At 41.8% G+C, this 27,399-nt stretch overlaps 1 protein-coding gene and 1 long non-coding RNA gene across 5 annotated transcripts in view; both read right to left on the bottom strand.

Annotated features, from left to right (window-relative positions):
• The window catches only part of LOC138171490 (PDZ domain-containing protein 2-like), a 539,177-nt gene that overhangs the window by 136,919 nt on the left and 374,859 nt on the right, over positions 1-27,399 (bottom strand). For all 4 annotated transcript variants that reach the window (XM_069101003.1, XM_069101012.1, XM_069101022.1 and 1 more), the window contains 2 exons: positions 12,881-13,023; positions 971-1,103 (listed from right to left, as the gene is read on the bottom strand). In XM_069101003.1, coding sequence (XP_068957104.1) covers positions 971-1,103; positions 12,881-13,023 — 276 coding nt within the window. The remainder of the gene's footprint in view (positions 1-970; positions 1,104-12,880; positions 13,024-27,399) is intronic.
• LOC138171518 (uncharacterized) overlaps positions 1-27,399 on the bottom strand; it is a 579,386-nt gene that overhangs the window by 190,709 nt on the left and 361,278 nt on the right. The gene's annotated exons all lie outside the window — the stretch shown is intronic.

Here is a 27,399-nt window from a genome sequence, read left to right as displayed (position 1 = left end):
ACTAGAAAATGTCATGATTCTAAAAACAACTTCCTACCCCAACTACCCCAAGCATGTCTAGTCAGGACCTTCATTCCATCTGATCAAGGATCAGATGAATTTAGGAATGAGCATCTTCATCTGTTTCCCCCCTCCACCTACCTAAATCTTTTACCTTCCTCCTTTTCTCTGAAGAATTTCTGTCCTGCCATTACATTCTTCCTTTTCTCCATTCAAAATATTTGTTCCCATCCCTTATTTTACCAAACTTGTCTTCTTCCCCAGCCCTAACATTCCAACCATTTACATATATATGTATATATGTATATATGTATACACACAACCCATAAGTTAAAATAAAACCAATACTAACACATATAACACTTGGCCAAACACCTTTGTGTGCTTGTTGGTTAGACCTATGTTTTATAGAAAAAAAAAATATCTTGGAGGCAAGATTCCTTTCTATTAGAAGTGTTTGGTGGGAAAATAAAATAAAATTTAATTAAAAAAAATTTATATGGGGCAGCTAGGTGGCCACAGTGAATAGAGCACCGGCCCTGGAGTCAGGAGGATCTGAATTCAAATCCGACCTCAGACACTTGACACACTTACTAGCCATGTGACCTTGGGCAACTCACTTAACCCCAGTTGCCCTTCCTCCCCACCCTCCAAAAAAAAAAAAAGCAAAAAAATGTATGGTGCCTGGCATGCACACCTCCAATGCAGGGTGCAAATTCTAAAAGATAAAGAGTTGTCTTAGAACCGAGAAGATGTGATTTCAAGTCCTGACAGCGATACATGCTGGCTGTATGAGCTTGGACAAAGCACTTAATCTCTACATGCCCCAGACAACTCTGTAAGAGTCTAGGTTTCAGAAAAGATACCAACCTGTATTGATAAGGGGCACTTTCCTCATACCAATGCAATCACAAGTACAGACCATATCCCCATCCTTGCCACTGTGAAAATAACAATTGAAAACACCTACCCTGCTGGCCACCACAAGCTGAACTAGTCCAGTGGCAGCACGGAGAATGGACACGGCTTCCTGATGGGAGAGGCCAACCAGTGACTGACCATTGATCATCAGCAGCTCATCTCCTGAGGTCAGCCTGCCATCCCTGAGGAAACACAGAGGAAAAAACAACCTTTGTCAAGATGCTTCAGGAGAAGAATTGTTATTTTCCTGGAATGGGGTGGGGAGTGGGGGAGATGGTTTGTATGGGTCAGGGTATACTCAAAAGAGGAAGAAATAATGACTAAAACCAATTTTAAGTAGAGTTACTTGATTGCACAGTTTGAAGTGACTAGCATTAAGCCCATAAGCAAGTGTCAGTCCCAAAGATGGCATGAGTTTTAGCGTGTTAGTGATAAATCCATCACAGGAGCCCCTTTTCTCTGGCATTTCCATATCAATTATTAGCAACAAAGAAACCTTCTTGAGAGACTTGTATATAGTATATATATATATATATATATATATATATATATATACACCCTTGGTAGATGGAAAAGAAAAGAACCAAGGACTTAAGATGATTGACATATAACATGAAGCCCTAATTGACACATGATCCCAAGGGATACAGACCCATGAAGAGCTGTTCTTAATCCTGGGGGGTAATAGCAGATATTGCCTGCTGTGTCTGTGTGAGTCAGATCCACTGACTGTAGTTGAATAGCTTCCTGGAGTGACAAGTAAAGGTGAAACTCCCAGCTGCAGACCTAAGTTTTTCTCCTCTCCCAGGGCTAGGGTCTGCATGCCCAGAAGCCTCATCCTCATTTTCACTTCTCTGAATCCCCAACTTCTATGATGTTCTCTCCTGACCTTATGTTCCTTGTGTGGTCTCATTCTCTTCCCTCTTTCTCATAGGATGTGTCTCTAGATCCATTCTGGGAAACCCCAGTCAGGAGCCTCAGATATGTCCTCAGCAAATGCATACAGAGCTGGGGGGGAGGGGGGTAAGAGGTAATGGGCCTAAGCTTCCTTGTGCTGTGGTGGGGAGGAGAAAGAATCCCAACCCATAGCTGGTTCACTAGAACCAAGGAGGGGAGACAAGGTGTAATGCCATGCACAGAAGCTTTCCAGAAGAACTGCTACTGTGAACAGCTTTTTAAAGGTTCTGATTACTCAGTATAGTGATCACTCTATTCCATAACAAAAGCAAAACATCCATGGAAAATCAAGGTACAGCATAATTCATAATACAGCATTCACCATATTTCAACTTATCACAGAAAATCACAATATAATATTCACAACATAGTCTCAAAGTAAAATAGTCACTCTTAAGTTAATTCAATTAGTCACCAATCAGTAGTCTCAAAGTCTTCCACTCTTGGGGCAGTCTTGATTAACTCTTGTTAATCAGTTAATCTCCATTCTCCCTTCTGTAGCTGCTCTGCCACCAGATCTGGGTCTCAAGGAAATTCTGACTGTGCCTCTCTGGGGCTTTTCTTATATACACAATATGACGTACTTCCTTCAGCCCATTTCCTGTTACGTCAGTAACAAGGGGGCAGCAGTTCATACCTTATGTTCCCCCAATCAGAGGCTTGATCAGTTACTAAGTACTTTTGCCAACACAAAGGGATCTTCAAATTCAAAATTACATTACCATTACACAAGGACATATTTCCCACCTACCCCCTCAGCTCAGGTTGCTGAATGAAGTCATGGGAACTGGAGTAGTAAGGTGCCCACAGTTTGGATTTGGGGAGGGGAGCACCTGGCCCAGTCCTATCTTCACTGAGCACTGACTTTTCCACATACCTGTCAGAGGCTACAGGAGGAGCTGAGAGAGTTTGCAAAACCTTCCAACTTTCTATATCAGTTTTAAGGATAAATTTGGAAGTCTGTAAGGTCAGTAAGGGGAAAAGACATCTCCCCTTGAACTATAGCACAATAATTCCCAATCTCTTAGAAATATATCCTACATTTCTCCTTCACAGCCTTCCTAGCAATGTAGTGACCTCAGGGAAGGATGTAATTCTCTGGTGTCATTCAAAGTTGGTTTTGACAGATTCTCTTAGTATTATGATGGAGGAAGAAGTAACTACCACCCTTCCCTCACCCAGTCAGAGGCCAAGAGTATCCAGGTTATCTTACATCATCTTTGTGACTACAGCGAATGAGGGACCTGTCACTGCTACCAGTTTGACAAACATTACCGTATCTGTAGTTGACTTCTAGTGATCTCCTGAGGGTCACTGGTGAGGGAAGCCTCCAAGTCTGACCCTATTCCCTTCCATAAACCCAACACCTTCAACGATCTTGGGGAGCCATATTGTCTGCTCAGGCACTGGCCACAGGGGAGCCCTCAAGGCAGAGGTAGCTAGGAGAGAAGCATAAACCCCCCCCCCCCCCTCAACAACAGGGAAGGGGGAGGGTGGGGCAAAGGAATTCAGAGAACGTAAAATTATCATGGGTAAATAGTGAGGAAAGCTGAATCAAATCAGAGTAAGAGGTAGGACTTCTGATGAGGAAACTCCAAAAATCACAGATTTAAAATAGATGGGACCCGAGAGGCCATCTGGTCCAACTTCCTTATCTAACAAATGAGGAACGTGAGGCCTAGGGACATGGGAGTGATGTGCCTGACTAGAAAACCAGGCTCTTTCTACTGATCCAGTCCCGATTTATCACTCTGCTTCCTTCCTTATGCCCAGGGAGACCCCACCTCTCACCAGCTGATGAATCACTAAGAACATCCAGCTCAAGACCAAAAGTCCTAATTAGGGAGAATATATGTCCTGTAGATTTTTATCATAGGGGACCAAGTCTCCTCATGGGAGATGGACTCAACATCCCCATCAGTGAAAGCCTCCATACTTTTCTCCTACAGATCTCATTACTTGTGATTACGCTGTGCTTTAGTCTTATCCTGATGGTCTTGGATGACCTATCTCTAATAGACTTGTGTCACTGACTAATGGCATTAAAGGAGAGGGCCCCATCATAGAGGCAGGAGGGTCCTCATCTGAACTATCAGACCCAATAGAACAAAGCAGATCAGACAATGTCTAAAAGTACCCTTCCCAAAGAGTAAAGGCTTCAAATATAGTTGAAAATAAAAGCTCGGATCTCTAAGGTACATGGTCTCTGTGTTAGGGACAGCAGGAGAAGCTTACCATACTTCCTAGAGTCCAGAAAGGTATCACAGTGAGACAGAGTGGTGTCAAACATAAATGGAAACAGGCTATATATATTGACTTAGAAAATCACAAATTAACATTATTTATGTTTTCCTGTAAGTTTATTTATTCTCTTAAACATTTTGCATTCCCTTTTTAATCTGGGTACTGTTACACTTGGGAGTTTTGTGGACCACCCAGAATTTAACACCTCTGTGTTGGAGGATTTCATCTGTTTCCATGGCTTTAACTCCTTCTACTAAGGCAGCCCAAGTCCTGTCTCTAGCTTTGCATGTCTCTGAGCTCCAAGCAATCAGTCAACAAGTATGACTTCATTCAGCAAGCTGAGCTTAGATGGTGGGAAAGATGTCCTTGTCTCTCCTTCTTGGTTCTGATGAACTAGCTAGGAGTTGAGATACTTTTTCTCTCCTTCCCACAACCCATGGGTGCTCAAGGGAGGTCCCCAATCCAATGCCCACCACCAAATCCCCACATTATATTTTTAAAGGTATTTTTATTAATTTATTTTTAGTTTTCAACATTCACTTCCACAAGATTTTGAATTCCAGATTTCCTCCCCATCTCTCCCCTCCCCCCACTCCAAGATGGTATGCATTCTGATTATCCTTTTCCTCAATCTGCCCTCCCTTCTAACACCCCCCTCTCCCTTCTCTTATGCCTTTCTCTTCTATTTTCCTGTAGGGCAAGATAGATTTCTATATGCCATTGCCTGTATATCTTATTTCCTAGTTACACATAAAAACAACTTTTAACATTTGTTTTTAAAACTTCAAATTCCACATTCTCTCCCTTCCTCCCTCCCCACCCACCTGATTGAGAAGGCAAGCAATTCAATATAGGCCATAGATGTGTAGTCATGCAAAAGACCTCCATAACAGTCATGCTGTGAAAGACTAACTACATTTCCCCCCCTATCCCGCCCCCCATTTATTCTATTCTCTCCTCTGACCCTATCCCTTCTTAAAAGTGTTTGCTTCTGATTACCCCCTCCCCACATCTGCCCTCCTTTCCATCATCTCCTCCTCTCTAATTCTTCTTCTCCCCTACTTTCTTGTAGGTAAGATATATTTCTATACCCAACTGAGTGTGTATGTTATTCCCTCCTCAAGCCAAATCCAATGAGAGTAAGGTTCACTCATTCCCTCTCACCTCCCACCTCTTTCCCTCCACTGTAAAAGCTTTTTTTGTTGCCTCTTTTATATGAGATAATTTACCCCATTCATTCCACCTCTCCCTTTCTTCTTCTCTCAGTATATTCCTCTCTCATCCCTTAATTTTATTTTTCAGATATCATCCCTTCATATTCAACTCACCCTGTGCCCTCTTACTATATATATTCTCTCCAACTACCCTAATACTGAGAAAAGTCTCATGAGTTACAAATATCATCTTTCCATACAGGAATATAAATAGTTCAACTTTAATAAGTCTCTTATGATTTCTCTTACTTGTTGAGCTTTTCACACTTCTCTTGAGTCTTGTATTTGAAGGTCAAATTTTCCATTCAGCTTTGGTCTTTTCATCAAGAATTCTTGAAAATCCTCTATTTCATTGAATATCTATTTTTTTCCCTCAAGGATTATACTCAGTTCTGTTGGGCAGGTGCTTCTTGGTTTTAATCCTGGCTCCTTTGACCTCCAGAATATCATATTCCAAACCCTCCAATCCCTTAATGTAGACGCTGCTAAATCTTGTGCTATCCTGATTGTGTTTCCACAATATTTGAAATGTTTCTTTCTGGCTGCTTGCAATATTTTCTCCTTGACTTGGGAACTCTGGAATTTGGCTACCATATTCCTAGGAGTTTTCTTTTTGGGATCTCTTTCAGGAGGTAATCGGTAGATTCTTTCTACTTCTATTCTACCCTTTGGTTCTAGAGTATCAGGGCAGTTTTCCTCAATAATTCCTTGAAAGATGATGGCTCTTTTTTGATCATGGCTTTCAGGTAGTCCAATAATTTTTAAATTCTCTATTTTCCAGGTCAATTTTTTTTCCAATGAGATATTTCAAATTGTCTTCTATTTTTTCATTCTTTTGGTTTTGTTTTATAATTTCTTGATTTCTCATAAAGTCATTAGCTTCCATTTGCTCCATTCTAATTCTGAAGGAATTATTTTCCTCAATGAACTTTTGGATCTCCTGTTCCATTTGGCCAATTCTGATTTTTAAGGCATTCTCCTCATTGGCTTTTTGGACCTCTTTTGCCATTTGGGTTAGTCTATTTAATTTTAAGGTGCTATTTTCTGAAGCATTTTTTTTACTTCTCCTTTAGCAAGGTGACTTGTTTTTCATGATTTTCTTGCATTGCTCTCATTTCTCTTCTCAATTTCTCTTCTACTTCTCTTACTTGATTTTCAAAATCCTTTTTGAGTTCTTCCATGGCCTGCAACTAATTCATATTTTTCTTTTTTTTTTCTGCTTTTTTGGAGGGCAACTGGGGTTAAGTGACTTGCCCAAGGTCACATGGCTAGTTTTTGTGTTAAGTGTCTGAGGCTGAATTTGAACTCAGGTCCGCCTGACTCCAGGACCGGTGCTCTATTCACTGCACCACCTAGCCACCCCCTAATTCATATTTTCCTTGGAGGCTTTGGATGTAGGAGCTTTGAACTTGTTGTCTTCTTCTGGTTGTATCTTTTGATTCTCTTTGTCACCAAAGTAAAACTCTATAGTCTGAATTTTTTTATGCTGTTTGCTCATTTTCCCAGTCAATGTACAGTCTCAAGATTCAGGGGTTTTGTGCAGCTATTTTCAGAGATCTGTAAATTTTCAGTTCTTTAAGGTGGTATGATCAAAGGAGAGGTGCTTATTCCTCTCCTGGCCTGTGCTCTGGGCTGTAAGTGACCACAAACACTCTTTTCTGCCTTGGAACTATGAGCAGGATTTCCTCTCTACTGTTGTCACAAGTTCTGTCATGCTAGCGCTCTTCCTTCCCCAGGCCTGCAACCCAGATCCAAGCACGGGCCAAAGCAAGATAATCCCACCTCAGCACTAGCAAAGAGATCCCTGTACCCTCCTCCAATCAGCCACTCCATCCCCCCACCCTCTGCGGGCTGAGAGCTGCTGCTGCTGTTGCTGTTATGGTCTCCACCCCACTCCACCCACACTCTTCTCTCACTCAGGTCCCACAGAGCTTTCCTATTGACCTTCCAAGTTTTCTGTGGCATCTTGGGGTTGAGAAATGTGGGAACCACCATGGTTGCAAGTGATTTAGTCCCCTGAGGCCTGCTCGGACCTGTCTGTGCCGGTATGGCCCATTCTGGACTTCGCTCTTCTCTCAGACTAATGTAAGACCTTTCTTGTCAATCTTCCAGGTTGTCTAGGGCTGTCTAGAGCTGAAACTTGTTTCACTCTGTAATTTTTTGTGGGTTCTGCTACACTAGAATTTGTTTAGAGGCATTTTTTACAGGTATTTGGAGGGGCTTGGGGGAGAGCTCAAGCAAGTCCCTGCTTTTACTCTGCCATCTTGGCTCCAGATCCCCACATTCTACATGTTCTAAAAATAACTTATACCATCCCCTCCCCCCATCCCTGACCAACAGTCATTTCAGAAAACTTAGGCAAAGGTTAAGAAAACTAGAGTCTGGCCAATCCTGGCCAATTCCAAGTTGGGGTCAGCTTATTCTTCCTTTGAGGGAGGTAGCTGGGCATCGAATCTCAGAAAGACGAAGAGGAGATCTGGAAGGACTGAGTCAAGTTCAAAATCAGGAAAGTCAGAAAGCTGGCTCATATTGACAGTCAAGATGGCAAAGACCTGTCCTTGGGTTCAGGAACTCCAGTGTATAAGTACAGAATAGGAAGGGACAGGGGTAAGAGACATGACCAGGAAGCAATTTAAGTAAAAAGTACCTGGGATGGTTTTAGTGAACTGTGACCTCAGTATGGGTCAATGGAGAGACCCAGCAAACCAGAAAAGCTAATGTAATTTTAGGCTATATCAGTGGAAGTCTAGTGTCCTGAGAAATGGAGTAAAAGACAAGCTAGATTCTGCCCTGGTCAGATCATGTCTGGGAGTACTATGCCCAGTTCTGGGTACCATATTTTAGATGGGACACTCATATTTAGAGCACATCCAGGGAAGGTGACCAGGAAAGAACAGTCACATAAATTACAGGAAGCATTCCAAAAAGGCAACCTAAGACAAAAGGCTAAAAGCTGGCCAGGCCAAAGTACACTGGTTGAAGGGGTGGGTAGCAGGGGAGGGAAGGACTAGTGGTAGTCTCAAGCTAAAGAAATCAAGGGTCATCCCAAGGAAGCCCCCAAATTCAAGCAGAGATCTATTACAGGAGAAAGAACAAATGGGGTGGGATCAAAGTTAAAGCTAGAGATTTTGAGGAATAGTAGAATTCAAATCAACATCCAGGCGAACTCAACACTTTCCCCATAGTGGCTTGCCTTATGCCATCACGCCTCACCATTATCTTCCCTAGCAGACAGGGGTAAGGAGTGGTTGAGAGCTGCAGACAACTCTGACCAAAGGATGTCAGTGGGAAACATTAGGACACTGGAAGCTTGAGGGACATCACTGACAAGAACAGAGCCCACAAGAGGGCAGGACCCCAAAACTCACAAAGTTTAGCTGCAAGAACTTAGAGCACTCATCCATTGCCTGGATTTGATCCTGGAACCTCCTCTCCCCTACAGCAGTGTATTCCCCTTGGGCCAGCTCTAATTGTTAGCCTTTTCTTACAATGAGAAAAAACGTGCCTCCCTCAAACTTCGACTAGTTCCTCCTAGTTCTCTCCTTGGAGAGTTAAATGTCTCTTCCTCCAGCTAGCCTTTAAATTACATAAAAGCACTGATGCCCCCAATGGCTGCTTTCCCCCTGTGCTTTAAAGGTCAGAAGCTCAAACCTTATGGTGGACTGTTGTTAATGATCTCTTGGATATCCTGTCTGGAAGCCTTGGACTCCTCCCTCTTACCTACCAGCCTCTTTCTATACTCCCTGCTCATCCATTCCATCACCAAGTTCTGTGGATGCCCCCTTCCCCCCAAATACCTGCATCTGTTGCCCCCTGTCAAGGAACAGGGTGAATCTGTGATCTGTGGTTGTTTTAATCGTGCCTGACTCTCCATAACCCCATCTGGAATTTTCTTGGTTTGCCATTTCCTTTTTTAGCTCATTATACAGAGGAGAAAATTGAGGCAAAGTTAAGTGACTTGCCTAGGGTCACACAGCTACTGAGTGTCTGAGACTGGATTTGAACTCAGGAAGATGAGTCTTCCCAATTTCAAGACCAGTGCTCTGTCTACTGTGCCACCTAGCTGTCCTACGGAAGTCAAGAATACCTGGGTTCTTGATCCAACCTTTCTAGAGAGCAATCTGGAATTATGCCCAAAGGGCTATAAATAATTGTATACCTTTTGACCCGGCAATACCACTTCTAGGGTTATATCCCAAAGAGATCATAGAAGTGGGAGATAGACCCATATGTACAAAAATATTTATAGCAGCTCTTTTTGTGGTAGCAAAGAATTGGAAATTAAGGGGGTGCCCCATCAATTGGGGGATGGCTGATGTAATGCGAATGTAAATTTTAAAGATCTTCCCTGCCCCTAGGCTAAAGTGCACCAGAAGCCTGGGGAGGGAGGCTTGTTTTTCAGTAGATACTTTTTGATTGGCCAGTGGGTCAATAAGGTTGTTACATTCTCTGAGCCAGGAGAAGGCTATATAAGCCCTGATGTGTAGCTTTGTTTTAGGACTCACTTTGAGAAGTATTCTGTGATTTGATCTGAATTCTGGGAAGCCGTTGTTGAGAGTCCCCCGGCTTTGAAAAACCCAGAATGTGGAAACCCAGATGTTGACTGGGTATGGATGTAATGGTTGGACAGTTTAGAAATCTGTCTACTTGATGTTTCTGTCTTGATAATTATGCCTGTGTACTTTGAGGTTCAGGGTGCTGACCTTTTCTCCTGAACAAGGTAAACGATATATGTCTGACTGATTAAAATAAGCTTGTTAACCCATTTTGAGTTGCTTTCCTTTAACAAAGCAGATCCAAGAACCTGTGGTAGCTGCAAACCCTGAGGACGCTTGGGGTGCTTGCTGCTACAGCTGAACAAGTGGTATATGCATGTTATGGAATATTATTGTGCTATTAGAAACAAGGAGCAGATGGACTTCATACTTACCTGGAGAAGGTTCTATGAACTGATGCTGAGTAAGAAGAGTAGAACCAGGAGAAATTTGTACACAATTACAGACACAACGTATGTGTGATGACCAATTTTGATAGACTGGACTCTTCTCAGCAAAGCAGTGATATGAGTCAATCCCAAAAAACTCATGATGGACAGAGATGTCTACATTCAGAGAAAGAACTAGAAAGAACTGAGTTTGTATCCAGATTGAAGCAAACTACCTGATCTTTTTCCTTTTCTTGTTTGGTTTTATTTACTCTTTATCATTTTTCACTCCATCTGATACAATCTGTCTTTATAACCTGACTAATGTCTAATGTGAAAGTATTTACAGATCCTATACTTGACTGTATGCTGCCATGGGGGGGAGGGGAGAGAGGGGGTCAGAATGTGAAACTCAAGGAATTGTGGAATTGAATCTTGTAAACTAAAAGTAAACAAATTAATAAAAAAAAAATACCTGGGTTCTAATCCTTATTCTGTGACTTAATACTTATGTAATCTTGAGCAAGTTGCTTATACTGTGTAGACCTTAGTTTCTACCTCTGTAAAAAGGAGGGGTTGTATTAGATGGCCTCTAAGATGTTCCTCAGCTCCGAACCTATGATTTCATGAGAGGGCCAATTAATAGACACATATACATACAAATGTTAAACAGAATTCCCTAGGTTTGGCATGTTAGAAGGTAAATTCAGCAGGTAAATTCTCTCCCCCAAGGCTTCTCCAACAACAAGGGTGGATGGAAGCAAAAAGAGGATTAAACAAAATAGATGCAAAAGAGAGAGAAGTTAATTTGCAAGGAAGGCATTGGCAGCTGGAAATCAGGAAAAGTTTTATGTAGAAGGTGACCCTGAGCCCAACCTTGAAGGAACTAGAGATTTCTAAAAGAGGGAGGTTAGGAGACCTTCCCCCACTATATTCTCTACCCACACCCCTCTCCAATGCACTTCATTCCTTCCCTTTCACATTCTTATCATTGCTAGATTTACATCTATTAATTCTTTGTCTCCTCAACTAAAGTTCTACTGTGCCTCCTCATGTCACAGAGGGGAGTTTATTCTCATGGGGGCTATGACAGAGGAGCACCCAGTCTCCAGCACATCCTACAAAGCCAGAAGCTTCCAGGATAGGTGTGGCTATGGGATGTTTTATTTATCTAAGGAGCAGCTCAGCTAAGACTGGAGTAGCTCATTACTAGAAAGTTATCTACCAGGTGATAACTTCCTTATTCATAGACACCCTGAAGACTGGAGGGACTTAAGGCTGAAGGGATCATTTGCTGGGTATGTTAGAAAGGATTCTTGTTCAGGAGTAGATGACTTATCTGAGGTCTTTTCCTCTGAAATTCTGCCATTTTGTAGTACTTTCCAGATCTAAAATTCTAGAGATTAAGGCTAGTGAAATAAAACTGCGTAAAAATGTTTTTTTTCCTTTCCTCCCCTATTCCCCCTTCCTATAAATACAACAAATTATCTTCTTAGTCTATACGTAAATTCTGTCTGCTACATTGAATCTTGCTTCTATCCTCAGCCAAGAAATAAAATGGCTATTTCTTAAGTATACTCAGGGCATCCCAAAAGTCTGAGTATAGTTCTGTGCTATTAAAGTTTTAATAATGTAAAACTATCCATTAAAGCTTTAATAGCATAAAATTGAACTAAGACTTTTGAGACACTGTTTAAGCATATTCCACAAACAATCGGAAGGGAAAATCAGGAATGAGTTTAGCAGGAAAGGGACATATCGATCCTTCTGTGACCTCTAGCTCGTAGACACTAGATATTCCCAAAATGTAAAAGAGATTATGCTTCAAAAAATAGAAGATCTAAGTTTAAGGTATGCCTGACTTAAAGCACTGATTTGGGGGGAAACCTGATGCAGTATAATGCCGAGATGTCACACTCAAGAGCTCCCACAAAACATAGATTAAAATGTAATTAGCAAATGTTTAGTAAAATAAACAAAAATACACTACAACACAGATGAGGTTAATTTGCAAGTCAATACGTGAGACACAGATTCATTTCTATTCAAATCTGAGGACACCATGTAGTGCATACAGTGCTGAACTTGGGAGCCAGTAATACCGCAGTTCTAACTCTGTTTCTCTCACTCCTGGTATGGACACAGGTGCAATTCACTTAATCTCTCTAGGCTTCCATTTTCTGCTCTGTAAAATGAGGGAGTTGGAGTAGAAGGCCCCTAAGGTCCTATACAGCTATCGATCTACACTCCTATAATGAAATTGCTAATTATTAGAAAGTCCCAGTTGACAGAATAACAGATGATTAAAAACTTAACAGCGTTAAATAGACATAAAGCAAGTGTTTTCCTGACAACAACCCTGAGAGGTAGACAGTGCAAATATCACCTCTATTTTATAGAGAGAAAACGAAGATTTATAAAGATCAAGTGACTTGCCCAGGGCCACACAGCTAGTAAGTGCCGGAGCAAGATTGGAACAAAGGTCTTCTGACTGCAAGTCCAGCACGATATCCCATGACTTCCTATAAACCAGCATTTTTTGGAAACTGGTTTAGAAGGTGAGGAGGGAGTGGGCTGGGGGGTGGGGAGATGAGAGACAATGCAGACACAATTCTATCACCTGTGGGCAGCCCCTCCTTCTTCCACATGGGCAACGATGATTCCGTGTGGTGACCGCTTTGATCCCCGGCCTCCGGTTATCTGGATGCCCAGGCCATCTGACCCTTTCACCATGTGCATCTTCCAGATATGGCAGCCTTCCCGCTAGAAGGGAAAAAAAAGCGCACTGATGGAATGACACAGCATCGAAAAGAGACATTTCATGGAACCATCACAGCCGGGACAAAATCAGCAGCACTCAGAAACAGGCAGAGGAACTGAAGTTCCCTCTGTCAGAACTAAAGTCTGCAGCAAGGAAGAACAATTAGCAAATTCAAGAGTCCAACTGGTATTTATACTTGCCTTGTAAAAGCTCACATCCTATCAAACGTACATGCTTTCTATCCCATCTACCACTGCTCCCCCTTCTGCTCTCAGTGACATCATTTCTAACCCCTATGCTCAATGAGAGGACACAACCAGAAGTCTGTGGTGAAAAATATCACTCTGAAGACTTAAAAGTCCTTTCAAAACAAACCAGAAGCAGACTAAGAATGAGAATTTATTTGATTTCTCTAGGACTTTATTGCCTATATTCCTTTGTACCCATTACCTAATTCAATGCAGTGAGCATTTATTAAACACCTACCGCATCTTAGGCGCAGTCTAGACATCAGGAATACAAGGACAAAAACCAAAACAGACACTCAGGTGTGTATAATTATGCCCATATGTAAGTGATCACACTTACAATGATAACTATCTGTTTTCTTTATCCATCATGAAAGTCCAAATCTCCTTTCAAAGTGTAGTAAGGGCAAAAACTTTCATGCTCTTAGGAATAGACAATGTGCCCAACAAAATTGCTTGCAAAACAGAAAGAATTTGAAACATTCGGAAAATCTGAAATACATTGTCAGAAAGTGAAATGAGACTTTATGCAACAGTAAAATACACATACACACGCAGACTTGGACTGATCGCTGATGTGCAGCAATAGGAATGTCTAGAAAAAATTACTGCCAGACATTAGAGACCAATTGGACTCACATGTACTCCCTGTTATTGCACTTTTCTGGATTTTTCCAGAAACACAAAGCACTGCTGAACATCTCTTCTTTTACCAGACGATCAACCAGACAGTCTGGCCACATGCAACTGTGGAAACTGGAGAGTTACCTCAGGAGTTCATGAACCCATCCACTCCTTTCTCCCCTCTTAGCTTCACATTTCTGACTCCATCGCTCCTCAAGCTCTTGCTTCCTCTAAGTTGTCCTTCAGAGATCTGGGACAGTGCTTCTGTGTAGCCCATCTAGTGGGCAGGGAGATGCATTTTCCTCCTACCAGCTGCTCCTCGCTGACTCTGGATTCCTGGAACCAACTTACAGTTCCTCAGCACATAGCACAACCAGAAATACCTAATCACCTACACTTTTATTAGCTCATATGAATGTGTGTCTGTGTATTTTCCAGTCACACAGTATGGCCACACATCCAAGCAATTAAATAAGCTAGACAGAGCTAAGTTGTGGGGTTGTCCTACCTGTACTGTCAGGCTATGTCTCAGTTCCAGTGGTCTGGGAGAATGGGACACTGAACCTACTAGAAGTGGTGTGGTATGGTAGACAGAACACTGACTGGGTGTGGAGTCAGGAAGTCCTGAGTTTGAATCCTGCCCCAAATGCTAATTGGCCATATGACTCTATTGAAGTCACTTCCCCTTTATGAGCCTGAGTTTCCTATTAAATGGACTTAATATAACCTATCTCACATGGTTACTTCGAGGAACAAATAAAATTATATGTATATGTGTGTATATACATATGCATATATACTCATATGTAATATATTATATATTTATGTAAATTCACAAACCTTAAAGCACTATTTAACATTTAATGAGTTACTATATTATACCTTCTAGCTTGGAAAAAAAAGTATGCAAGACATTGCTAATGGGTCATGAGTTTCATGGTTTGATCCTAGGAGTTAGATAAATTTACTTGGTTTTAGCTAAGGTTAAAAAAAGAGGGGAGAGTCATGAATAATTTTCTTTTGGAAACAAAAACTTACATTGGAAATGAGACACACAGGAAGTAAACAGACTCTTGATCTTGGTTTTATTTGATCATTTGTAAACACTGATAGAACCAAGGGTCTGGGTTTTTGTTAGGGGGCAGAGTGCATGGGACATGTAATTCTCTCAGCACAGGGAACAGGGCCAGTCAGAGAGATGGGATCATTTGCCTAAGGTCCCATAGGAAGCAGGCGTCCAAAGCAGGTCTTTTTTTTTTTTTTTTGCTTTTTGGAGGGGAGAGGGCAGGGCAATTAGGATTAAGTGACTTGCCCAAGGTCACACAGTTAATAAGTCTGTGTCAAATTTCTGAGGCCAGATGTGAACTCAGGTGATCGTGACTCCAGGGCTGGTGCTCTATTAGTGCCACCTAGCTGCCCCTAAAGCAGGTCTTCTTGATGCAGAGACCTGCCATTTGGATGCAGGCTAGAGCCTACATCGGCTCTCAGAAATAACAGAAAAAATCATGCTTCTCTACAATCTGCATTAAAACCTGTTTCCCAGTTGGTTTGTTCAGATGGCCATGTTTTGGATATGTTCCAAAACATAATCCTTTGGAGGTCACAGAGTCAGTGACGTAGAAGGAACTCCAAGCATCAACATGACCCACACTCCCTGCTTCTAGGAGGCATCTAAAGCATCTCAGATAATTCAATGAAAAAGAAAGGCTTTTTTGGATGAAATGTAGTTCATCGATTTACTCTACACACCTGTCTGACATGTGTCACTGCTGTTGCTTGTCCTTTGTTCTCAAAGAGGACCATGACATCAGGGAGGTGATGCCAAGACTTGAAAGTGAATTTGGATTTAAGGGAGGGAGGGCTGTGCAAGGGCACCAGCCTCACTGTCTCCTCCAAAGCCGTCTGGGTCCAGTGGAAGATATAGATCAGGACCACTGGAGATGGCCCTCGTCTGATGTATACACTGGCAAGGTAGACACGTGTTTTCTCTCTCTTTTTTTGGCTTTTTTCCTGGAGGGAAGTTTGGGTTAAGTGACTTGCCCAAGGTCACACAGCTAGTTTTTGTGTTAGTATCTGAGGCCGGACACGTGTTCTCTTACACTTTTGTTGGCAGCAGTGTTATTTCTTAACCTTGTTTAACGAAGGGGGGACAGCAAACAGGGCGCCAGGCCTGGCGTCAGGAAGACCTATCTTCCTGAGTTCAAATCTAACCTCAGACACTTACTAGCTGCATGACCCTGAACAAGTCACTTAACTGTGCCTCAGTTTACTCAACTACAAAATGAATTGGAGAAGGAAATGGCAACCCACTCCAGAATCTTCGCCAAAAAAAAACCCCAAATAGGGTCACAAAGAGCTGAACACGACTGAAAGACAACTAAACAACAGCATTTAATGATGAAAAAACTGAAGCATACAGCATCTAAGTGACTTACCCACAGTCACACAGCTAGTAAGTGTCCAAGGCTGGATTTGAACTGAGGTCTTCCTGACTATGCTGCCTCTCCAGCTTATTGGGATGAAAATCACATTTTTCTGTGTGATTTGTGAACTGATTCTGAAGGCACTTCCCAAAGAGGGGTTCCAAAAATGTTTTGAACTGTGACGACACCTTTGCAATAATCTTACAAGTTCCCAAGGGGATTGATTAGAAAGTTTTCACTAGGATTTGTAAGTTGCAGTAGGTTTATTCAAACAATTGTCATTACTTCGTCATACCGTATCAACCAGCAAGAGCCTAGTCGAAGATTCACATATCAAACAAAACAAATTCCCATGGCGTTCATATCAATGTATGTCTCATTCTGCATCTTGAGTTGAAAGGATCATTGAAAAAATAATTTTTTAATGTTCATTTAAAAATTTTGAGCTCTAAATTCTTTCCCTCCTTCCAATTTCTCCCTGCCTTGTTGAGAAAAAGCCCCCGACACTTTACTAGTGTGTGTGACCCTGGGCAAGTCACTTAACCTCTGTTTGCCTCAGTTTCCTGAGTTGTAAAAATGGGGATAATAATAGCATCTAGCCCTCAGGGTTGTTGTGAAGATCAAATGAGATAATAATTATAAAATTTTTGGCACAGAAACTGGCACATGGTAAGCACTACATAAATGTTAACTATTACATGGATTTTGTTTTTCTTTTTCTTTCTTTTTTTTAATTTTAGTGAGATGGGAGGGAGAGAAAATAAATACTTATTAAATGGTGGGGAAAAAAGTAAAGTTAAATAGAGGCTACATACAAAATAAAATAAAAATAAATATTTATTTATAATAAATTGATATAAATATGTTATTTATAAGTAGATATTATTTATTTATGTGAAATAAATAAAAAGAGGAAAGAAAAGAAGCCATTCTTCATCTGGTGCTGACTGAAGATATCAGAGCTGGCTGGGAAGCAAATACAGAATGGAGTTCCTGTTTTCAGGAAAAAGGGCATCTCACCAAACACTGCCCTGCCCCTACGAGACAATAGCCTTTGTCAACTGAAGAATTCCTCAAAAGTTTTCCATGAGGAGTCAGCAGCTTTCTAACACGCGAGAACACTCACTGACCAGGAGAAGGCCTACTGTGGCATTTAACTGCAGTGGCCCCAAGTAAAGGCCATGGCTGAGCTGCCAGTCAGTGAGAGTTGAGAAGATGTCAGCATGGGAAGGAAACACAACAGGATGGGTTGGAACCAAAATTCTTCCTCTTCAGCTTTCTCCACAGGGCAATCTGGGAGCGAGAAATCCTGAACTTTCTCCAACTTGGAGACTGACTCATTTTACTGCTAAAAGAATCTCAATTCCACAATTTGACAATGTTTGAACTTAACAAGGAGCTAGGAGGCACAGACCACTGGATTAGTCTATGATTACACACGTCTGAACGGGAGCTGTAGCGGGAAAAAGAGCTAGATTCAGTACTAAATAGGAGAAGGGGCAGGATCACAGTTGGGAAAACATACAGTACTTTCTGTTCAAGATGCACAAGTCCATCCTTCAAACCCCAATGTTCTCTTAGGGAAAGATGGTGTGGCAGAATGGATGGGGACCAGCCTCAGGGTCAGAAAGTTCAAGTTTCACCTCTGAGACATACTGGCTGTGGGATCCTGGGCAAGTCAATGTCTAAATGTCCTAAGCACCTCTCTAATACTCCAAGTTGCAGAACAATTTCTGATCTGTGCTGGGGAAGAGAATTTCATCCAGGGAGCAATCCATAGTAATGAAATCATATCTCCATTTTATAGGGGGAAAAAATGTTTCTCCCCACGATGATGGCAAGGGGGCTGCATTTCTGAGAACAACATGATCTCAGAAGAATCAGACCTGCAGGTGACCCAAAGGGCCACAGTGGGCATTACCAAGGACAACTTGAGTGGGAAAAGTGGCATAAAAGATATATCAAGGACATATATGACCAAAAAAAGGAGGTGGACTGATCAAGGGATAGTAGATTGAGAGTTGCTATGGTATTGACAGAGTGGTAAAAGGACCAAAGGAAGGTTTCTGGGGGTTGGAGAGAGCCTGTAAAGGTAGTTCCAAAGGATGAAAAAATATGGAGATCTAATGACTACTGGTAATGATAGAAGGCATAAACTACACTGTGATAAGATCACAGAACCACTGATCTATGTAAGTTGTGGAAACCTAAACTCTAAATTCTCATTCTTTGACCCTTGATTTCACTGTATCTAGAGGCTGAACAATCTCCACAAAGCAAGTCAATACAATTGCCATGAGGTCAGGCCTCTGGGAGGGCATCCCCCCAACCTAGCGGCCTCAGCATTGTTCTCTCAACCCTCCACCCCCTAAAACAGCCCAATGGACTGAGAAAATGCCTGATTCTGGGACAAGTCCATTTTTTCAAAGATCCAAGTTGAAAAAGGCAAAACAATAGCTATTTGCTGAGCATTTGTGTACCAGGCACCAAGTTAGGTGCTGGTGTGTTTTCATTCAGTAAATGACTAGAAGCCAAAATTGTTATACATTAACATCAGCTTCCTTCCTCAAGCTCTTAGTCACTCTTTATGAGTTTTGTTTTTTTTACTCCTAGTGTAATAAACCAGAGTTCTACCATATATCTCAGCTCCCTTAGTTCTTATCTTTTGATTTTTCCGCCTCTTAGAAGAAAAAAGGAAGAAAATCCAACATCCAGGGTAAAGTGAGGCACTATGGTCTAAAGGAAAAATCCACTGGCATGGAGCCAGGGTCAAAGTTTGTGTGACCTTGGGCTAGCCAGTTCCCTTCTTTGGCCTCAGTTTCCTCCTCTATGTTAAAGGTACATAGGATTAGGTGACCTCGAAAGTCCCTCCTAATTATAGGCCGCTCTGTTTCTTTGTTTCTGCAATCAATCAAATCATTATCAGGAAGCTGTATTTATATCACTGGTTTGGGGTAATTATGCTCATAGCAGTCCAAGGTCTTGCTTCATCTGCTGTGAACACTTAATTATGTGTGTCAGAAGGTAAGAAAGACACTTTTTAATTCAATTAAAGAAATATATATTAGATACCTACTGTGTATAGAACCTAGGCACTAGGGAGGAGGGACAGAACACACTATATCTGCCCTCATTGGGCTTACAGGGGAAGGGGAGGCTGAGAAGGGGGATGTGAGAAGCACACATTAAACAGGCATAATGCAAAGTAATCCAAGATATTACCTACAAGAATTAGAGAGGTACCAAGAAAAGCACTATGGGACATCCAGGGGGAAGAAGTCTCTCTTATTGATCCAGGAGGAGATAAGATATAAGAAAGGCTATCTGGAGGAGGCAGAGCTCCTTAAGTAGGGAGGTGGAGGGAGAAGAACTCAGGATCTTCGAAGAACATGAGCATAGGCCATTCTCCTCAATTCAACCAATGTTAAATAAGTGCCTACTATGTAACGGGCACCATGGATACAAAGACAAAAACAAAGAATTCCTGCCTTCAAGAAGCTTCCTTTTCTGGAAGCAATCAAGGTTAAATGACTTGACCAGGGCTAGTGTCTGAGGCCAGACTTGAACTCAGGTCCTCTTGACTCCAGGGCCAGCAATCCATCCACGGTGCCACCTACCTGCCCCAGGAAGTTTATATTCTAAGAAAGAAATACATATACAGAGAGGTAAACACAAAATAAATGCAAGGTCTACCCTAGGATGATGGGAGTTAATCGGAATAGAAAGGGAGGGGCAGAAATAGAATAGTCTGGAAATGAAAGGTAAAGGGGAAGAATTAATTATAATATGAGCTATGAGTCCTCGTAAAACAGGACTAATGTTTTATTAACTGAAGAACTGGCAAAGTCACAAGGATGATTGGATTTCAAGGGAAAGATGGGAAATTTGATTTCTGACAAGTTTAGTTGGAGATACCAATAGAACACCCACATAGAGATTTCCCACAGACAGATGGAAAAAACTCCAGAGCTCAAAGGACAACTCAAGACTAGACATAGGGATTTAGGAGCAATCTGGTAGAGGTGGTAGTCAAAGCCATTAGCATAAGTGAACATTTCAAGGTAAAGAGTACATAGTCTTCTCTAGTTTTCTAAGAACAGAAACATAGAGAACAACTACCATAAGAAACTTAGGAAAAACACAAACAACTAATGAAGGGATGTTCAGAAAAGGAGAGGGAGAACCAGAACTATAATGTTTCTGAAACAATGAAAAAACAGTTTCCAGGAATAGAATTCCTACTCCTGTAAACTTTGTTCTCGGGGGCAGCCAGGTAGCACAGCGAGTAAGAGCACTGGCTTCAGTGTTGAGAACACCTGGAGATCGAATCCCGGGCTCAGACACTTAGCACCCACCCAGAAACACCTGGCCGTGTAACCTTGAGCAAGTTACTTAACCCCAATTGCTTAGGGGCCGCCAGGTGGCTCAGCGAGTAAGAGCACCGGCTCCAGTGTCGGGATAACCTGGATCAAATCCGGGCTCAGATACTCAGCACCACACCCAGAAATAACTGGCCGTGTAATCTTGAGCAAGTTACTTAACCCTGATTGCTTAAAAAAAAAACTTTGTTCTCAATCAATCAATCCATCAATTAACAAGCATTTATTTACTGCCTACCATATCCCAGGAGCTTGCATTCTAGCAGGGGAGATAATTGTACATCTATAAGTACATCTGCATGATAATATAACAAGATGAAAATAATATCTAAAAGGTAGTTTGAGAGGGGGAGTCCTAGCAGTTGGTAGGATCAGGAAAGGTTTCATATGCAGGGCTTCTTAAACTTTTGCCACTCCGGACCCCGGTTCAGTTAGGCAGGGTTCCTTGGCATGGCATGGCCTGTAGACACGCACAGCACAAAGTGCCCATGCTTTGTGTTCAGAACCAAGGCTGCAGCATTGCCTGATGCAACACAGGCAAACACTGCCAGAAACACCTTGGACTCATTATGTCTTTGATTTTGAATTAATTTTTGGTCATTGCACGTTCAGAAACCATTTACTGCTGCCAAACCCACAGTTTAAGAAGCGATGAAAGATGGTGCCTGAGCTGTGTCTTTAAAGGAAGCGAGAATTTCTAGGAAGTGGAAGAGAGGAAGGAGGGCATCCCAAGCATTTGAAATGGCTGGCGAAAAAGCATGGAGGTGGGCAAGGGCGTGCCTCCCATGAGGAAAAGAGAGAAGACCTATGTGGCTGGCTCACAGAATACAAGAGGGGGAAGAATACACATGATGAGGCTGGAAAATAGGTTAGGACAAGGGAGTGGAAGGCTTTCACAGTTAATGGAGGCATCTGTATTTTTCTCCCAGACATTAGGGAAGCACTGGGGCTTACTAAGTAGGGAAATAACATGGTCAGATTTGTGTTTAAGGAAAATCACTTTGGCAGCTAGTGAAGCAAAGTGTGTGGAGTACAACTGTATAAAGTGCTACAAAGAGGTCAGCAAGGAAGAAGAAAACAGGCCATTACATTTGGAAACTGGGAGATCATTGCTAATCTTGGAAAAAGAAGCTTTAGCAGAGTGGTAGGGACCAAAGCCAGACTGCAAAGAATGGGAAGAGATTTGGGGGCCTGGTTCCAGGTAAGGTAAGCCCACATATCTCAGAGCTGTGCCTCAGGGGCAGAGTCCAAGTTTCCAATGAAAGAGGGATGAAGATAATGGCCAGAGTGTAGGCGGTCTGGTGTGGAAATAAGTAAGTAGGGAAGTAAGCAGGTTTTGTGAAAAGATAGTGGAGATGGAGAGATGGAGAGAGACAGGGAAGAGTGGGTGGGGCCAATTCCTAGAAGAGGCAAGAAAAGACGGGATCAAAGGGCACAGGCAGAACAATAAACCTGACCAGGCAGCACTTCTCTTTGAGACAGGAGGTAACACAGATCAGGGAAGAGAAAGTGGGTGACAATGTGGAGAAGTTTAGAAGAACGACAGCGATGGGCCTTCATCCTTTGTGAAGCAGAAAGCTAAAACATCCGCCGTCAGTATATGGAAGAGGGAGGATGAAGCAGGACGGGAGAGCTGGCAGGGAGCAGAGAAGCCTCAGAACAATCACTGTGTGCAATTACACAGGCAGTCAATAAGAGCATGAATAGGAGAGAGGGTTCAGCTACAGTTATGCATCATGAATTTGGAGTGGGCAAAGTAAGCTCATTCTAAGATGACAGGGGCATAGACTTAGGGTTGTAAGGAACTGTAGAAGTCATTAAGTACAACCCCCTCATTTTGTAGTGCAGGAAAATGAGCCCCAGAGATGTTAAGTGACTTGCCCAGGATCACACAGTTGACAGGTATTTGAGGGATGATTCAAACCTATGACTTCTCTATTCCAGGTCCAGTACTCTATCATATAGCCTTTCAATTTCATGACTCTCTGTAAGGGTTATTAATCTGGATTTCAGGTCCTTGGATAAATTTCAGGAAGTACATGAACTTGAATAAGAAAAAAATTATCTTCATTTTCACTAACCTTTAGTTTCCTTTGTAATTCTATGCATTTTATTTTATGCTTTTAAATGATGTTATCTGACAAGGCCTCCATAGACTTCAATGGATTGCCAAAGGGGACCTCACCACAAAAAAGGTTAAGAATCCCTGCTCTAGACCAGTGAGTGGCAGTGCTGACATTAGAGTGGAGACAATGGATGGGGATGGGAATAGTCCATCAGCGACACTGTAAAGTCAGAGGGGCAAGGGAATCTTGGCATCATATATCTAGAGCTAGAAGGGACATCACAAGCCATCAATCTACAGATGAAGAAACTGAGGCCACAGAGATTAAGTAAAGATGCTGCAGGTCATAAGCATGACAGCCAGAATTAGAACCCAAAGCCATTGGACTACAGACTCCAGAGATCACTGTTATCACCTTGTTCCCCTATTCTGAGACAATGGCAAGTAAATCATCAAAGTGGTAGGTCATGGAATCAAAGTTAATTCTGGAGATAAGTTAAGTCACAGTGACTGAGATGATCTGAGAAAACAGAGAGAAGTCAAGGGACTGGAGGTCATTCTATAGGTGAAGAATGGTTTTGTTTTACTTAAGACAACAAGAAAAGTGGAAGCACGTGAGGGCGAGGTTAGAAAGTAGAGTTTATTTTAACATTTCTTTCAAATAAAAAAAAAAGAAAGTAGAATTTTTAGTTTAGGACCTTGGAGGTTGTGAAGTTCTGGGAAATGGCAAGTGACCCCTCTTGGCTGCAAAGGGAGGGTATTGGAGTTAAGATCAGAATTAGCATAGTAAGGAAGTTAGAGCACAGATACTAAAGTGCTCATGGGAAAGAACAGGGAATGCAGTTATTTCAGAATTCAAATTATAAGGCAAGCTGAAAGTGCTTCAGTGGAAGAGGAGGAGAACGATGAGACAAGATGCTATCAACAGATTTAAGGTACTTCACATGAGGAAAAATTATTGAGGGATGGAAGCAGACAAAAGACCTGGAAGTGACAGGGGACCATTCTTATCTGGTCTGGTGAATTAGGAAAAATAGTAGAACAAATTAAGTATCCAACATTTATTAAATCCATATTGTCTGCCAAGAGCTATGCTAGGTACTAGAAATATAAAGATTTTTTTCTTTAAATGCTGTTACCTTCTATGAGCTTATATTCACTGTCCTGAATGGAAAGGACAGCCAAGGTGTCTTCAGTGGAAAATTGGATTTCATTTAAGGGAGGGAGCTAGTGTTAGTTGAAAACTCTGAGGATATGATTTCCTGAGAATTGAGCAATGACAGAGTGAAATGAACTAGAATTGTAGAGCCACAAAATCTCCCATTAAAATCTGGAAAGCACCTTAGAGATTATCTAGTCTAACCCCTTATTCTTACAAATGAGGAAACTGAGTTCCCAGGAAAGTTAAGTGATTTGCTTGTGGTCACACTGATAGTAAACCACAGAGCCAAAATGTGAATTCTAATGCTCTGATTGGTAAGTCCAGAATTTTTTAAAGGAAAAAGTGGGTTGAAGTGGACTTAGAAAGATTTACTTGCCAAAATAGTCTTCCACTAAACTTGTTCTTCACCCTCACCATGACCTCTGGAGACCCTTAGCTAACTCTTAGACTTCCTAGTCTTCCAAGTCCCACACGTTGGCTTCACTTGCATCCAAAAATAGAGCAATCCTATTGAAAGCAATAACATTCAATGAAAACTAAGTGTCTATTATGTGGCAGTAAATCAGTGTTTTAGAATTGACAGTTAATATCAACATCAGCCATATGACTAACTTTGAACTTATCCAGATTATATGTTTAACCCTTTTACTTTAGTTCTCAGATATTGACAATGGCTAATATTGAGAAGTCCCATTGAAATAAAACCCCAAACTCTTTGTACTGAAGTACAATCCGTCCTGATTTATAATTTGAGGTATCACCAATATTGTGTTATTAAGGCTTATCCAGGTTCAATAACAGGCCACATCCAGACAGATAGATCTGATAGCTACTCTTTCTTTTGCACTGGCTCATAGGGCAAGAAAATCTCCATCAGTCTTCTCGGTAGAAACCCACGCCCAGGGGCGGCCAGGTAGCACAGTGAGTAAGAGCACCAGCCCCAGTGTCGGGATGACCTGGGGATCGAATCCAGGCTCAGACACTTAGCACCCACCCAGAAACACCTGGCCGTGTAACCTTGAGCAAGTTACTTAACCCCGATTGCTTAGGGGCGGCCAGGTGGCTCAGTGAGTAAGAGCACCGGCTCCAGTGTCGGGATGACCTGGGGATCGAATCCCACCCAGAAACACCTGGCCGTGTGACCTTGAGCAAGTCACTTAACCCCGATTGCTTTAAAAAAAGCAGAGCCCTGCCGAGGATGGACTGGATAACATAAACTTCTGTTTTCTGTTGCTGCAGTGCCCACTTCTTCTCAACATCCACCTGCAGGGCAGACTTGGAAATGATTCTCTACACTGAGTAGAGGGAAAATGTTTGTTTGCTGAAACATTGACGATACTTTAAAACAACCTGTCAGAACAGTCCTCCATTTCATCCAGAATGACTCATCTTCTGCTCTGATTGAAAAAAGGGATTTACAACAGAAGTGTTATGTCTTATATAAACGTGAGAAGAAAGTAGACTAAAGACTAGCAGCATGCACTCCTACTTCCCAAAAGCAGACTTTTCCTAATGACTGGTTATTTTTCCCTTCTGATTATGCGATCAGTGCAGAAGGAAGAAAAACTAAATAATAACAGAACAGAATGAGAAGGAAGCACCCTTGGAGGTTATCTAGGCTAAACCGATTCGTTTTACAGAGAAGGTATCTAGGGCCCATCAAAGTCAAAGTAACAAAGCTAGGTGGTGTCAGAGCTAGGACTAGAACTCAGGTCTCATGACTCCTGATTCAGTGTTTTCTTCACCATAGGCTGCCTCTCTCATTCCCTTAGGTAATGTATATCCTCTGTGCAAATCTTGCACACTGAAAAGCATGTTTGACTGGGAAGAGAATCCTAAAGATAAAATCCATTTTCACAGCATATTGAATTAATCAATAGCTCAATCTAACACCACCCTCCTCAAATTTTAAGCAATGTAAAATTCAAAATTATTGGGATGATGGAAGGTTCATTCCATTAAAAAAATTTTTTTTAGAACAGATACACCATGTCAATCTATTTTGATTCTGATATAGCCTCTCATTGAAAAGCATAGAACTAAGGAAGTCAGAGCCCTGCTGCTCATAGCCCGGCTTAGATTACACTTGTGCCCACTTCTAGGGGCCATATTTTATGAAGAACATGGGTGAGGTAGAGATTGTCCAGAGGACGGTAACCAACAAAGAAGAGGCTTGGCAATCTCCCACTTTGAGGACAGCTGAACAAGTAGGGGATGCTGAGACTGAAGAAGAGAAGACCCCCCATAGGGCACAATAGCTAACTTCAAGTGTTTCAAGGATAGTCATACAGAAGAGAAATTTGACATCAGCTTAGCCACAGAAGATAAAGTCAAGAGTAGCAGAAAGAAGCTGCGGACTCAAATTTAGGTTTGATATAAGGAAGAATTTCCTAACAATTATATCTGCTGGACATGGAGCTGGGCAAAGATCTTCAAGCAGAGCTTGGCTGACTGTTTGCTGAGGATGGTCTGGAAGGGGCCCTTGTTCAGATACGGGTTAGAGCAGATCAGGAGATTATATATCATACCGTCAGGGCTCACAAGGATCTCAGAAATCATCAAAATCCAACCCCTCATTTAGGCCTAAGAAGGGATGACTTGCCTAAAGTCACACAGCTAGGAAGGAGCAAAGACAGAATTTGAACCAAGGTCTTCAAAGTCAGTGTTCCTTCCACTATACTATGATGACTCTTTCTCTCTATTTCTACCGTTATGTATAATGTTTTTATCATGACCTTAGATCACCGATTCTCCAAACTAGAGTCCCTTTAGATTCAGTTTTTAAAAATAAATTGCCACTTAGCAAATGCCACGGGTGTACTGGAGCCAGTTTGAACCAGCATACTAGGTCTGCTCATTAAATTTACAATGTATTTACACCTCGGAAAGTGGCAAACGCTATCAAATTAGAACTTGAATTATTATTGTATCAGTTGTCTAGACTCAAGAACCTGAAGGAGAAAAATGTTAATGATGCAGATTAAATTTAAATATGTTGTGTGTACTTCCTGCCTTCCTCCTGCCCCACCCCTTCCCCAGAGCTTATTGTTAAACATTTATAATCACACCCCAATGAAGGGAAGGGCTATACTCAAAAATATGACAATAGCACAATTTCAAAAAGTCTGAGTATCTCTGAAATCCTGTGATTTGGGGATTCGGAGGAGGCAGTGTGTTACACTAAACAAACATGAGGAGTGACAAGACCTAGGTTCTGCCCTCATAGATGCATGACTCTAACAACAATGATCACATTAGGGAGTCCTAACTTCTGGTTTTCCTACCATGTCGGGTCATAAAACTTCCCCCACATTACTTGAAAAATTCAATACTAAAATGGTGCTTCTTTTTCCCATAGGGACTGGGAGCTTGTAGGCAAGGAATGAAATTCAGCAACGAAGGACACATGCAAATGTTAACAAGCTGCAGTTTTTGCCCTTTTGGGAATCGTAGAATTCTGGAATTTTCCAAGTCAAG

The sequence above is a fragment of the Petaurus breviceps genome, unplaced genomic scaffold (genome assembly GCF_028583685.1).
Source record: "Petaurus breviceps papuanus isolate PSGF00001 unplaced genomic scaffold, PetGlider_PUasm1.0 128, whole genome shotgun sequence".
Classification (NCBI taxonomy): Eukaryota; Metazoa; Chordata; class Mammalia; order Diprotodontia; family Petauridae; genus Petaurus; species Petaurus breviceps.
This window is presented reverse-complemented; position numbering and strand designations above follow the sequence as displayed.